Source organism: Marmota marmota, unplaced genomic scaffold (assembly GCF_001458135.2).
Source record: "Marmota marmota marmota unplaced genomic scaffold, marMar, whole genome shotgun sequence".
Lineage (NCBI taxonomy): Eukaryota > Metazoa > Chordata > Mammalia > Rodentia > Sciuridae > Marmota > Marmota marmota.
In genome coordinates, this window is record NW_026000108.1 from 11,118,918 (window position 1) to 11,133,475 (window position 14,558).

General features: G+C 44.5%; 1 protein-coding gene across 4 annotated transcripts in view; it reads right to left on the reverse strand.

The window, feature by feature from the left end:
- The window catches only part of Prom1 (prominin 1), a 113,879-nt gene that overhangs the window by 71,472 nt on the left and 27,849 nt on the right, over nt 1-14,558 (reverse strand). For all 4 annotated transcript variants that reach the window (XR_007341029.1, XR_007341030.1, XM_048784229.1 and 1 more), the window contains exon 3: nt 2,548-2,603. Coding sequence is in view for 2 of the 4 variants with exons in the window: in XM_048784229.1 (XP_048640186.1) it covers nt 2,548-2,603 (56 nt within the window). In the remaining 2 variants the exon portion in view is untranslated. The remainder of the gene's footprint in view (nt 1-2,547; nt 2,604-14,558) is intronic.

Below are 14,558 nucleotides of genomic sequence, written 5' to 3' on the forward strand. Positions count from 1 at the left end.
CCTCTCTCCTGTATGGCTTGAGGGCGCTCACCTTCCGGCTGGAGCATCACGTGCTTTTCTCTGCCTAACTGTGTCCTTGCTTTCCCTTCTTATAAGGACACCAGTCATAATGGATGAGGGCCACCCTAACCCTCATTTCAGTAATTACCTCTTTGAAAATCCTTTGTCCAAATATAGTCACGTTCTGAGCTCCTGAATAAGACGACGTGAAAGTGAGAATTCTGGATGCAAGTCAGCCCATATCATCCAAGCACTTGTCTGTTTCTTGGCCTCTCTTTCGCCAACTCTGAATTCTTGGAGGAAGAGCCATACTCTGGCATGTTTGAACCCCTACCATGCACTGATCCTAACTGGAACTCCATAAATATAAATTGAGCAACTACACTGTAATAACTAAAAGAGAGAAAAAGCCTGGGTAAAAAAAAAAAATGTCACGAAAGAGAAGGGGTCCAAGGGTCACTCACTCCTTGGAACAAAAGGTCTACACTTGTGACAGCTTTTGAATCTCCTTAGGAAGAAAGTCCGCTGAAGAACCCCAAACAGAGATCACTGACTCAGCTGCCCAGGTCCTTGGCCATCAAGGGACCCAAAGATGCAGCACAGAGCCAGGAGAAGGAGACCAGGGAGGCTCGACCCCAGGACCACTCACCTGGACAGTCCTTACCTGTGTGCCTGTGCTATGTGGACCCAGTGAAGTCATCCTCGGTGCCTGCCCATGCCCTCGGGCCTCTACCATCCTGGTGTGCCTCCTCAGACTTCTAACTACCGGCATCGTTAATTCTGCTTGAGGGCTTTCTCCAGAACCACAGAAGGTCAGAAGTACTCAGAAGTGAACGCTGTCCTCCACACTTAAGCAGCCCTTAGGCAGCGCAGCTTGGTCTTGGTATATAGAAACTTCAGCTCCCTGGCCCTTCCTTCCCCAGGTAACCTGGAGGCTGATGTTTTGCAGGTTCCCAGGGCTCTTCTACAGTATGCAGTTGTTACCCCCTGGGCAGGTGGCTCATTGGAACCCTTCCCCACATCCCAGTAGGTGTTCCCTGCCCCTCCCTGTTCTTCACTCCTTGACTCAGGGGGCACTGGGGACAACTTATCAAATGCAGCAGTTACCTGACTAAACCCAGCCCTCCCAAGATGCCCTGACTTCTTTGGTGTCTTTGCTTAATTAAATCCCTTCTCCCTGGATAACCGTAGAAAGTGTGATCCAATTCCACCTTAAGGGAACGATTCAGTTCATTCAAGTGGGCTCAGGTCTGTATCCTCTCTCTACCCCCCTCCCTCATCGGTTTTTATCAGTATCCCCGAGGGCAGAGCAGCTCCCAATTTAATACTAAGCTGAGCATGAAGGAGCTGTCCAGTTAAGAATCCTGGAATGGTCAGTGCAGTGGCACTGAAGGGTAAAATGCTTTCGCAGTGAGCTGCATCCAGGAAGGAGTAAGGCTCCTCCGCCATCTTAGGCTTTCCTGCCATCAGATATAAATGACATTTAGAGAAGGTTTTCTCTTTGACTTCTATATTCACTTTTCTCTTGAGTAGCATTTTATTGCAAATTGAGAATATGATGAGGTCATTTATAACTATAGCACCTGAGGTCACTGTCCACTGGGCAAGTGTTAACTGCCCCCACTCAAACACTAGCACTGAGATTTGTGGCACTAGTCAGTAAAGAATGTCCACCAGGACCTCTGCTTACTGGAACTCAAGGACCTCAGCTACTCTAGCAGAGAACAGGGCCACATGCCTTGCTTACCTTGCTAAGGACCGAGAAAGTGACCAACAGACTCAACTAATTTTTATTGTTCTCCATACAAGGCAGCAATTATTTGTCTGTGGGTTTGCCAGAAAACCTACTCTCATAACAAACCAAGATCAAAAGAACGAACATTCTTCCATTTAGGTGTCAGTCACAAAACCAAACCAGTGAATCCGCAGCACCGTGAGTGTCAAGCAGAGAGGTACTTTCTGAGATTCTGTCCACTCGCCTGCTGATGGGGTCCTGACTCACCTTCCTTTCTCTCTGGTCAACCTACCTGCTTCCTTCATACCTGACCCTTGGCTCACGTGGTTCCCAGTCTGGGATACGACAGAGACACCTCCCACCTGCTCTTGACCTCTTATCCTTTCCACCCCAAAGTCAATCCCTCTTGGAGGAGCTTCTGGACAGAACCAACTCTCCCTGTTCTCTGAAGGTCACTTATGGAGGTGAAGCTACTTTCTAACCGGTTGTCTTCTAAAATGAAGCAATCTGTCACCAATTGTAGAGATTTTCAAACAAGTCTACTCTTATCCCTTTGCTAAAAAATGTTAATATTTCTTTGGGGGAAATTTTAACTTCTTAACAACATACAGTTTGAAAGATTTTCTTCAAATGCTACTTTCAAAATTTCTGCTGTCATTCAAATGGGATCGATAAGGTTGTTCAATGGCCGATAACAAAGGATACTGAAATTACTGATTAAATAATGGCTATTTGAAGATCTATTTGCAACTCAGCCAAGATTTTTCTCATACATGTTATTTTTAATAACAAACACATCAATAAAAAATTACCTCATCATAAACAGCTGAGACTTCAAATTTGTTCCGTATAAATTTTCTGATGGAGTCTGGGGGAAAAGAGCCACAAAATAGCAAAATTATTTTTTTCAGGAAAAATATAAAATGCATATTTAGAAAAAATAGGTTTATCTATGCTTACAAATTATTACTTCTATGTATAGTATTCTATGGTTTTGTTCTTATTTTTTAATGTAGGTAAATAATTGAATTAATGAGCCTTTGACTCATTAATTGAAAGCAAAGAAGCAAATATTTTTGATTCACTGTTTGGCCAGTGGCAGAATTAAAGGGTTGCTATTCTAAAGGTTTCATAATTTCTCATGATATACCTTAATATTTATTTACCAGCAAACAAAAGGCAGCTCATTAACAATCACTAATAAAATGTTATGTTCAAATTGCTAATTATTATTTGCAAAAAACTTACCTTTTGATAAGTCCACATTTGCATAATATTTTTTTAAATGAGTCTAGAAGTCAACCTAATCCAAAAGTACTTAGTATAGGAAACCCCTCTGTTTCCCATGAGCAGAGCATGAAATGTCATACAAAATTGCATTTGTCCTCCCGTTTCATTTTCCTACATTTTCAAATTCTCATAGGGCTGGGCCAGAAACGAATGATACAAGACAACTGAGGCCGGACAGTGAAGGACATGCTAAGGAAGCAAATAGGGATTGGTGAGCAAGCCAAGGCTCCAGCTCCCCTCTCCTGTTGGGCCTCCTGCCCACCATGCCGCCCACAGTCATACCCCAGGAATGAGCTTCCATTCGATACAGAGAAGACACCTGAGCAGGTGTTTAAAGATTAGGCTGCAGGAAAAGGGATAGGGACTGGGGAACCCAAGCAGTTATTCCACGGCACCCACAGGCTGCACAGGGGCAGGAGGGAGCCTAAGGCAGACCTGCCAGACAGGCTGCCTTCCTCTCAACCAAGCTTTGGTCTGTCCTGTAGATTAGACTTCTATCAGAATTTCACTGGATTAAAGTGATACTGGTCTTGGAAATCAAAATTGGGTCCTCATTCCCCTGGTGTTGAAGATTAAACACCCCAGAAACACTGAGGCAAGCGTAGAAAGCGAATTTTATTTAAGAAAGAGACAGAACAGAGATAGCAAGCTTCTTCGGAGAGAAGTTAGGGCCAAAGCTGATTGCCCAGGGGAGTCAGGGGGTCTTGCTTTTTTATAGAGCCCCCGCTCCTTCCTGCAACTGGTGGCCCTTTCTCTATGGTGTCTGCTAGCCCCTCCAGGCTGTGTGGAGTAAGCAGGTCCACTCTGAACCTGGGGTGCAGGGGGAGGTATCCTGGGAGCAGGAGCCAACCCTGCGGAACCCAGCTCTGGAACTGGAGCTACTCTGTCTGACTGCCTCTCTCAGATACCAGGCCAGAGGACTGCGATTGCACAAAGTCTCCCTGAGGCTAAGCAGGGACAGATCACATCCTTCTAAGTGAACCTGGACAAGGCTCTATCAATAGCACATACAACAGAAGACTAATAGAGGAGGCAGCTTGGGCCATGGCAGCCACAGAGAAGCGGACTCCCCCAAGTTCTAGCAGGTTCTACCAGAAGTGTGTTTGAGGACCCCCCAGCCTCTCCCTGGTGGTCCTGGGAGTCCGAGGAATGGTCCTAGCTACATCTACAGCACTACCCCCTGGCAGCTGACTCCTGTTCTTTGGCTGCCAGTAGACACTGTCCCCTTGCTGTGAGGGCAAAAACCCATCTAAGCTTTTGGAGCAGAGATGTTCTCACTTCCTGTGAGATAGAGCAGCACTCTCCTATAGAAATACAATGGGAGCCACTTAAGTGATTCTATTATTTATTTGTAGTTTAATATATATTGAGAAATGACAGCTGAACATATTAATGGGATACAAAATAACAGCATGACTTTTGAATACCAAGTCAGGGCTAAACAAAGTCAACCAACCCAGCCCCAACCCAGCCGTCGCCTCAAACATCTGATATCCAACAGAAGAATGGATAAAGAAAATGTGGTATGTCAGCCCTACAGAAGAATGAAATCACGGCATTTGCTGGTAAATGGATGGAACTGGAGAACATCACACCTAGTGAAATAAACCAGAAAGTCAAGGGTTGAATTTTTCTCTCATATACAGAAAAATATGAGATTTTCATGGGATTCCCTCCCCTGCTTTTTTCCCTAGAGCAAAATAAGGGGGAAAAAGGGAGAAGGAATCCCATGAAAATAGAAGGGAGGTCAGCAGAGCCAAGGAAGGGGAGTGAAGTGGAGGGACTGGTAAAGAAGGGAAGAACTGCAGAGTGAATTTGACCAGATTGTGTTATGTCCATATATGAATATACCACAGGGAATTCCACCTGGACGTGTATCTACAAAGCCCCGGTTTAAAAACAATGAACAAATACAAGGAAAACCAGGAGACCAGAGGAAGGGGAAGGGGGGGGATGGAGGGGAGGGAAATAAGTAGTACTGGGGGTTGAAATGGAGCAAATTATATTTCATGCAGGTACAATGACATCAAAATGAACCCCACTATTATGTATAACTATCGTGCACTGATAAAACATTTAAAAATGCTTAAGAAAAAAGTTGGTATGTCACATGCCATTTCAGAAGAAAGCATTCTTAAGAAATTTGTGCTTTTCTTTTCGTTTGAGCTAGGTATACCAGGAGGGCATGGTAATTCCAGGTATCTAGCAGTTACTTATTCGCATTGTATAAAGTTTTTCTTTAGTAGTGTATTTAAGAGACTTTTCAAGTTCAGAACTTTTTATTTTCAACAAGTTGATGAAGATGTGCCAAATAAATAAATACATAAATAAAAAATAAATAAATAAAAATTTAAACATAAAATTAAAAAAAAAAAAACAACATTTGATATCTTCCACGACAGGCATCTTTGAGTGACATTAAAGTGTACATTATCAGCTCCTAGCCACTGTGCAACAAATTAAAAAAAAAAAAAAGAATCAAACAACTTCATTCCTCTTATCTGAGGCATTATGTCCTTTGATTGTTGTTCCCTCCTTCTCCTGCCCACCCCTCAGCCTCTGTGGCAGCCATCCTACCCTCAGCTTGTTTGAATTCATTGTTTTGATTCAACAGTGAGAATATGCCGTTATTTTTGGCTTACTTCACCTGGCGTGACAGTCTCCAGTTCTACTTATGTTGTCACAAATGGCAAGCATCTCTTCCCTTCTTCAGGCTGAATAGTGCTTCAGTGCGTATCTGTACATTTTTTAATCCACTCATCCCTTGCTGGACACAACTAGATTCCTTAACTTGCCTACTGTGGATAGTGCTGTGGTGAACACAGTGTGCAGGGACCTCCTAGACACACTAATTTAAAATCTTGGTGGATATCCAGAAGTGGAATTGCTGGGTCATATAAAATTCTATTTTTAGTTTCTTGAGGAACCTCCATACAGTTTTCCATAATGGCTGTGCTGAAATCCCCACCAACAACATACAAGAGTTCCCTTTTTCTCCACACTCTCACCAACATGTGCCATCTCTAGGCTCTTTGGTAATATTCATTCTAATAAGTGATATCTGTCAGGTACTACGTCACTGTGGTTTTAATTTGCATCTTGCTAATGATTGGTGACATTGAGCCTTTTTTTTCATATGTCACCTGGTGATTAAGGTACCCATCAACCCCCAGGTGACACACAAGACAAGCCACAAACACAAACACCTTAACCCAGTGCTTACCAAGGATGATGACATCATGACCAATACCAGCGCTGACGGTTTCCAAGTGAACGATTTTATACTGACATTTCCCATCCCCTTTGCCAATTTTTCAGCCCAATGAGTACATAGCCCAGTGCGGGTTGTAAGTCAGGTGAGCCATGGTAACGGCAGCCTCCATTTGTTCTGAGTGTGCTGTGCACTTAAACCTGACCCAGTCTTCAGGGTCATTTAACATTATCTAACCATCTGTCAAGTGCAGCCATCTGCCAAGTGCCCACCATGAGCCACGCAACGTGATACACACAGGGCAGGACGGATAGGTCCTAGGCCACTCTTGAGAAAATAGTCTTCTCTTGCCCTCCAGGAGGCTTCCATGTGGAGATGACAGTGACACCATATCCTTCCTGGGCTCCTGGGGGTGCCTTCCACCACAGGGTCGGAGGCTCTGGCCCCCTCTGCCACACAGCAATTCATCTCCCCAGTATGCCAATTCCATGGTTTTTTCAACAACGAAATATTTTCTTGACATATCATGGTGGATGGAAGACATTTCAGCTAACAGATGAGGAGGTTATTTTCTTAGTGAAAGACTGTTTCTCCGTGTCTGGCCTTGCAGAATCATGTGCAGGACTCCAGAAGAGGGGCTCTGCAGGGTCCAAGAACGGATGCTGAAAACCTCTCCTTGTTCAACTTCTGGATCTTATGCCTTCTTACCTGGGGGTTGCTTTTAGTTTTATAGGAGGATATGAATCAGGAAATCTATCAGCAGGAGGCTAATTCTGATTCCCTTGCATTACACATGCATCAACTTAGAAGGTAGCTGGGTTTGGTTCTTGGCCCTGTGTGTCAATTCTCTATAGAAGTTGTGTGATGTCTCAAGTCACAGTAATAAGAAAAGTGCCCTGTGCGGGATCCTACATATGATGGATATACCTCCCTTAGCCCAGTCAAAACTCATCTTTGACCAAGACATTTCTGTTCGCTCACTGACTTCTTTAATACATATGCAGTTCAACCTCAAGCTGGGCCTAGTAGAATTTCACTCTCGAAATGTTTCCTTGGAAAGTGGATAGAGAATTCTAAAACCCCTGTTATTTGCGGTTGATTTATCAGCTGTGTCCTGAGCTTAAGTGCTCTTGGAAAGATTCTGCTGATGGTATCTGTAAGTCAGTTCTCTTGGGCTCTTGGGTTTGCTTAGAAATGTGATTAATTAAGAGAATAAACAGTGTTAAGTGTCTCTCTGTGGGGAGATGACAAAGCCTCACTTTTGCTCTCAGTGCCACTGTCTTACACCCAGTTTGGGGATCCCCCACATGGCTCTGTGCTAAGAAGGACTTAGTGTGCTATTCTGTGTTAATGCACTATGAATCGAAGTGAAAAAGCTGTTTATACTTTTACTCTTAACAGTTTTATGAATAGAATAATATGATGTTCCAGTTCAATTTTGAGACTTGCAAGTAGGAAATGTACAAATCATGATTTTAGTAAATTAGATACTAATTAAAACACACAATAATTATTTCTTTCTGGGCATGAAAGATTTTCCACAGATTCTTAAAAATAAACTTGACAACTTGCTCCTGACTAGACCAAATTTCCTGATGGGACCAGGGGCAGACAGGCAAACCAACTGGAACGCTTGAGAAACAGAGATAACATAAATCTAGAGAGTTCTAGAGGGTTGTGTTGGCATTGCACAGGTAAGGAAGATCAAGAAGCACTGTTCCCTGAGCAAAATGCTCAGCCCGATCCACATGATACACCACATCAATACGTGAGTGTCTTCACCTCCACTCTGGTACCCCACAGCCTTCAGCACTCTGCTCCCTACTAGCCCCTCAGCAAGTGACCCAGCATGTGAGTGCTCAGCAGGATTCATGTGTTGCCTCCCCTTCTTTGTCCCGCTGCTTGACTCTACTAGCCATCCCTCACAGTTAGGTGGGACCATGCAGACATACACGCACTTCTAGGTCTGGCCTCTAAACCCTCCCACAAGACCACACGTTTGCCTCCTTCTCCATCTCCCAGCCAAACATGGAGGATCCCATGGAGAATTCTGAAGCCCAGGGGCATGGCAGAACCTTTAGGCAGAGCAAGTAGAATCCTAGTTCAATGCCCTAACTCTTCCCTTCTAGAGAAGACTGAGCCATGAAAGAATTTTTTTTTTAACTGAAACTTGGGCTTATTACAGCAAATGATGCTACTTAACCTAACTAAAATAAGCTGTGGTCAATCAAGTGTCCATTATTTCTCGGAACACGCTTCTGCTATGGTTTGAATGGGGTTTGACCCTTTCCATCTCATGTTGAGATTTAATCCCCATTATGATATAAGAAGAGGAAACTTGAAGGAGTGATTGGGGAGGTACCCTTTAGAATGTTATTCCATTTGTACAATTAATGGCTTGATGGTTTACCTTGAGAATGGGTCAGCAATAAAAGCCTGTTTAGTTAGGTCTCACACACTCTCCCTGTCTCTTGCCTCCTTGGGCACGGCACCACCTCCATGCTTTGTTAGCAAGAAGGACATCACCAGCTGAGGTCCCTTGACCATGGACCAGAGCTGTGAGCCAAAATAAACTTCTTTTCCCTATAACTTATCTAGTCTGTGATATGGCATTACTAGCAAGAGAGAGAGAGCACTAAGACACCGCTCCTCTACCTGAAGCCTATTTGATCCAATAAAGAATAAGAAAAAGTTCGTTTTTCTTAAGAGACAGAATACACAGATTAACACACGCAGATGAAGACTTGGCAAAGCCAATAGATTGGCACTAATGTATACTAAGATTTTAAAAGTCAGCTTCATTCGAGATCCAAATTCCTGCATTCATAAGGAAAAATGTAAGAAAAGGCATTTAAGCCCACAAAAATCACTTAAAAAAAAAGAGCAATGTAGCTCAGATAAAGTATTCTTCCTGCCTGCTTCTTACCCACATGTCTCCAAGCTTTGACAGTCAACTTGAGCCTGACACGTGTCCATAAGCCTTCTAAAGTTTTACCGCCCACTGGTTTTTCCTAATCAACAAAACACATGTTCATAGCCAGTTTAAACCACTGATTCAAACATGTCTCTGCCACCAAAATATTCACAGAAAATGCTCTTAGGTAACAATATTATCCTGGAAAACGTGCACCAGATGAGGGTTAAGGCACGTTAGGCTCAAGAATTTGGTACAATCTGCAAGACCGGGTACAATGGCCCATAGGATGGTTAGGAACACCAGCTGCTCTTTCTGAAGGAGAATGCAGATTGAATCTGGATGCAGAGCCTGATGGCAGAAATATGAGCGTTTATTTATGTGGTTTATCTGGCCCAGGACACCCTTGCCAGAGCTCCCCTGAGGAAGAGGTAATTCACTGCTGCCCAGTCTTATCCTCCTTCAGTGGTCTGGCCTTGCTAGGTTTTGTTTCGATGCTTCAAACTTCCTGATTCAGAAAGCTAAAATCAACATTTGTCCTTTCTTGACAGGAAGCTATCTCATCACTTTAAGAGAATTCAGAATGTCTCATTAATTGGAAAGCTTGACTCAGTTTACCTTTTATCAAGAAAAAAGGAACCAACTGATTGCATGAAAACGGTTAAGTCTACACTGAATCAGCACAGTTGGTGTGATAGTTCTGATAGTTTATAGGTTCAATGGAAAAAAGAAGAGAACCATGCCATAGGCATTTTATATAGAGTTAAGGCATACAGCTACATATCACACTCCATTTGATGCCAGGCCAAGCCCTGCTGTGAGTATGAGTTCTCTGGTTAGAATGGAGGTTAGTTAAGACAGCACCTGTGGTGAAAGAAAGCTAAGCACTGAGGTAGGCCTGTGGGCAGGGGTGTAGCTCAGTGGCAGATCCTACATGTGTGAGGCTCAGGTTCAATCCCCAGTACCACCAAAACAAAAACAAGATGAGAATGACCTCATTGACCCATGTTACGGCTTGGATATGAGGTTTCCCCTCAAAAGATTCTGTGTTTCTTCAGGGGGTGACATGATTTGATTATGACAGTCATAACCTGCTCAGTGGATTAATCCATTTGACGGATCCATAATCTGAATGGATTGTTGGGTGGCAACTGTAGACAGGTGAAGAGGGGAGCTCTGTGGGAATGCCCCTGAGGATTACATCCTGTCCTCCTGACTCTTCCTTCTCTCTCTGCTTCCTGGCTTCCATGAGGTGAGCAGATTTTCTCCACCCCATGACATTCTGCCTCCCCTTGAGCCCAGAGCGATGAAGCCAGCCAACCATGAAAAGAACCTTCTAAACCATGAACCAAAATAAACTTTTCCTTCTCTCAGTTGTTCTCGTCAGGTATTTTGGCCCCAACAACGAAAACTTGACAAATACAGTTCACAAGTCGAAAGGCCTGCACACAGTACAGGCCCTTCAGAGAATGCACTGACTGATCAGACTCTGCCGCAGAATTTGGGAGACTCTCCTCATTTGATTCTCCAGTGCTTGCAAAGGGAGAAGGCCAGGCTTTTCCCAAACTACACCCTCCTCCCAACCTCATCCTCAAACACTAGGAAGGCTGTCTACACCTGTCAGTGGTCTCCAGAAAGACAGGAGCAATAAAAGATAGAGACAGAGGTGCATGAACATGGAGAGAGACATAAAAATGTAGAGACATGTGCAGCATGATGGGAGATGGCAAATCTGAAATCTACAGGGCCCACTGACAGGCTGGAAATGCAGGCAGAAGCTGATGCTACAGTCTTGAGGCAGAACTTCTTCCTTCTCAGGAAACCTCAGTTTTGGTTCTTAAAGCTTTTCAACTGGCTGGCTGGAGCCACCCACATTATCAAGGGCAATATCCTCCATGTGAAGTCAACTAACTACAGGCTAGGGTTGGAACTCAGTGATAAGAAAAAGTGCTCCGCATACACAGGGCTCTGGCTTCAATCCCCAGCACCTAAACAGAGAGGCAGTTAATTGTGGATGTTAACCACATCTATAAAATGCCTAGTGTTTGATTAAGTCGCAGGGTAATACAGCTTGCCCAAGATGGCACAGAAAATTGGCCACCACTCTACCCAAGCCAGCTGCTAATCCCAAGAAGAATGGTTCTCAGAGTAGGAGACATCACACAGCAAAATATTTCTGAGCATCCCTATTTCCAAAGAGAGATAAAATGTCATCAATGACAGCTCCTAAGAATTCTTGAGAGCTCAAGACCCCCTCACCAAGATAAGGGCAGAACTGAGGCCCCATCAGTGCAAGGGAAGGAGACCAGACCGGGTCTCCAAAGACAACTCACCTTGAATGATGACCCTTAAATGCCCCCAAAGATTGATCTGTTTTGTGTGCACTGAATTAAAAGACCAGCCAATAACTAGCTTCTGAAAAGATTTCCACTGAAAGTGACAAAACTAAAGAAGTTTGTTACTTGAGAGTTTTAGTGCCACATTTTGGAAATGAGTACTTACCAATCCCATCCGTCAGCAGCCCTGCCGCCATAATCTACAGAGGAATGAACACACCGCCCACTCTGGCTCACTTCTCCCTGTGGCTGGTGCAGCTGAGCTGAGCCTGTCTCCATCGGATACCTGAGTGGTGCAGACGTAACCACCACCTCCTACTGCAGCCCAGCTGGACTCTTCAGCTTCATGGAAATGAATGTTTTTGGTGAAACCATTCAAATCCTCACACCATCCGAATGCAATCCTTTGGGTTTGATTATTCATTTCTTTATGTTTATTCTTGGGTTTTGTTTTTAATAAAAAGACTGATGTTTCAGACATTTAGAAGCCACAGCAGGTCTATCAGATTTATGAGAATGCACGCCCCCCCACCACCACCTCCAAGCATATGACCAAGTATCAAGTTACAGAGAGCTTCTTTAGGGAAAGAAACAAAACACAAAACATCAAAAACACAATTCTTGCTGGGTATTAGGTGCATACCCATAGTCTCGGTACTTGGAAGGTAAAGGCAGGAGACCCCTTGAGCCCAGGAGTTTGAAGCCAGCCTGGACGACATAGGGAGACTCCATTTTCAATAATAATAATAATAATTATTATATTATTATTATTATTATTATCATAACAACAACAACACAAACACCCTTGGTATAGTTTTTCCTTTAGGACAGTGATTAGCAAGTGACTCTGTTTGGTTCCTCTCCTTCAACTGACTGAGCTTTTACTAGACTTAGTGACAGCACTAACACACCCTCACTCAATGAAGAACTAGGAAAAACTATTGCATAAGTTATTCTTAACACCTGGGATCAGTCTGGCCTTTTCAGCTTTCTGCCAGCCATAGGCTCCCAGTAATCCAGGGACTGTGATTTACGTCTGCCCGTCATCATTTCCAAGTCCTTTGGAGAAAGGGGTCAGGTTGCAGAAGCCTACAGGGGGCTTCTGAGGGCTCACAGAGCTAGGAATCCTTGGCAAAATCTCCTTTTGGACAGGAGCTGGGGCTATGTGGCCTCCCTGACCACGGGCTGCAGGGAATCCAGCTCCCCCACAGCGGGATGATCGGGGGCCCAGTATCGAAGCCGCTGGTGGACTCAAGGAGAGGGGGCAAGGACCGCTGCCAAAATATTTGTGGATTCCCATGTGCATTCCCCCCGCAAAACATGCCTGGAGAGTGTAATGCCGTTTACAGACTTTGTGTCTGCTCTTCATCAGGAAAAGTTTGCCTGAGGATCTTGGGAAGCAGTGTGGTTTGAATTACCTGTTTTGATCTGTACTGACTCTCACATGACCTCAATGACACGGCTATGCGAACATGAATCAACTAAACCCCATTCTGTTCTATGTGACACAGGGTGGCCTCTGGGGACTGACTGTGGGGCAGGGGTGTTTGTGTTTGTCCCTGGTATATACTTTGAGTTCACTTCAATTTTTAAAACCTTTTTAGATTCTTTAAACATAAAACAATTTTATTGACATACTCTTCAATCTCCCCTCCCTACTCCAAGAAAAGAGAAACATAAGGAAGACATAGTTATTAACAGAGTGAAGTTAAAAATTCTGGTTCCTGTAGGCATGAATCAGATTTTACCTCATCTTGTGTAGGATATGTGACTGACCGAGAGCGATTTTTACAGTATTTAAGCACGCATAAAAAGCCTACCAAGCGCTGGTCACAATCACGTTGCACAGGAGGGCTCTACTGTCTTTAAATTGGTCCATAGGTGGATGAATAGATAGTTAGATAAACAGATAATTCTTTAACTGTACATGAATCCTGGGGCCATTTCCTAAGTTATAAAAACTTGTCCTACTTGTTCAAGTGTCCGAACTCTGGGTTCAAGTTCTGCATCCAATTCTAACTTTCTCAGAGGGCTTCAGAGGAAAGGAGGGAAGGAGAAGGGAGGAGGAGGGAAGGAGAAGGGAGGAGAAGGGAAGAGAAGGGAGGATCTGCTGTGCACACAGCACCCTGGGAGCTAAGCGCTCAAGGCCAGGCGGCAGGGCAGGAAGAGCCTGCAAGCTAGATTAACAGAAACCGGCTTCCAGTTCTGCCTCCAGCGCCCACAAATGAGTCAAAGTACAGATGCTCTCTGGGCCCAGTATCTATAAAATGGAGAGGGAGCAATTGTTATCCTGTGAGCTTATCTGAAAGACTATAATTGACAGGTCGTGGCATCTCCCAGAATCCTCCCAGCAAACCTGCAGAGGACGCTGAGGCCCGGGAAGGTTGAAGGAGCTGTAGGAGACCACTCTCCAGGAACTCCCACTCCGAGGGGTTTTAATGCCGCTCCCCTGCTTTTCCCACCACATCCCCTGCGTGAACTCTGACTCCACTTCTGCCCTGGACCCCTTTGGTCATATGGAGTGACCTGGGCCATTTACTTGGATTCTCTGAGCTTCAATTTCATGCATGAAAAAGGGGAAATAATGCCTACCTTGTAGGATGACCCCAAGCAGCACAAATAACACATGCGAAACCCTGATGTGGAACCCTGGGAACTGTACCCAACACAAGGTAAACGCTTCCGAGATGGTGGTGGAGGCCACGGAAGCAGCTGTAGCAGGTTGTGCACAGGCAGTTCTCGGGGCATAACTGCTGGCAAAACACCTGTCCGCAGTAGGCAAGAGGCGAAGAGCAGGAGGTGACAGATTGGAGGTTTAATTCTGGTTCCCTGTTTTCTGGCTCCATTATACTGGGCAAGTCATTTACCCTCTCAGGGCCTACACCCCTCACATATATGGTGACATGATCCAGCTATATTCCCCAAGTGCTTAGACACAAATATGCCCTCAAATCCTCTAATGGGCACCAAGGCTTCAGAGATGAAAAGATGCAGTTCTCCCTCGATGAGCTGCCAGAGCCCTGGGGAGACACAGAGGGAAAAGAGTGAAGCAGGTGTTGGGGGGAGATGTGT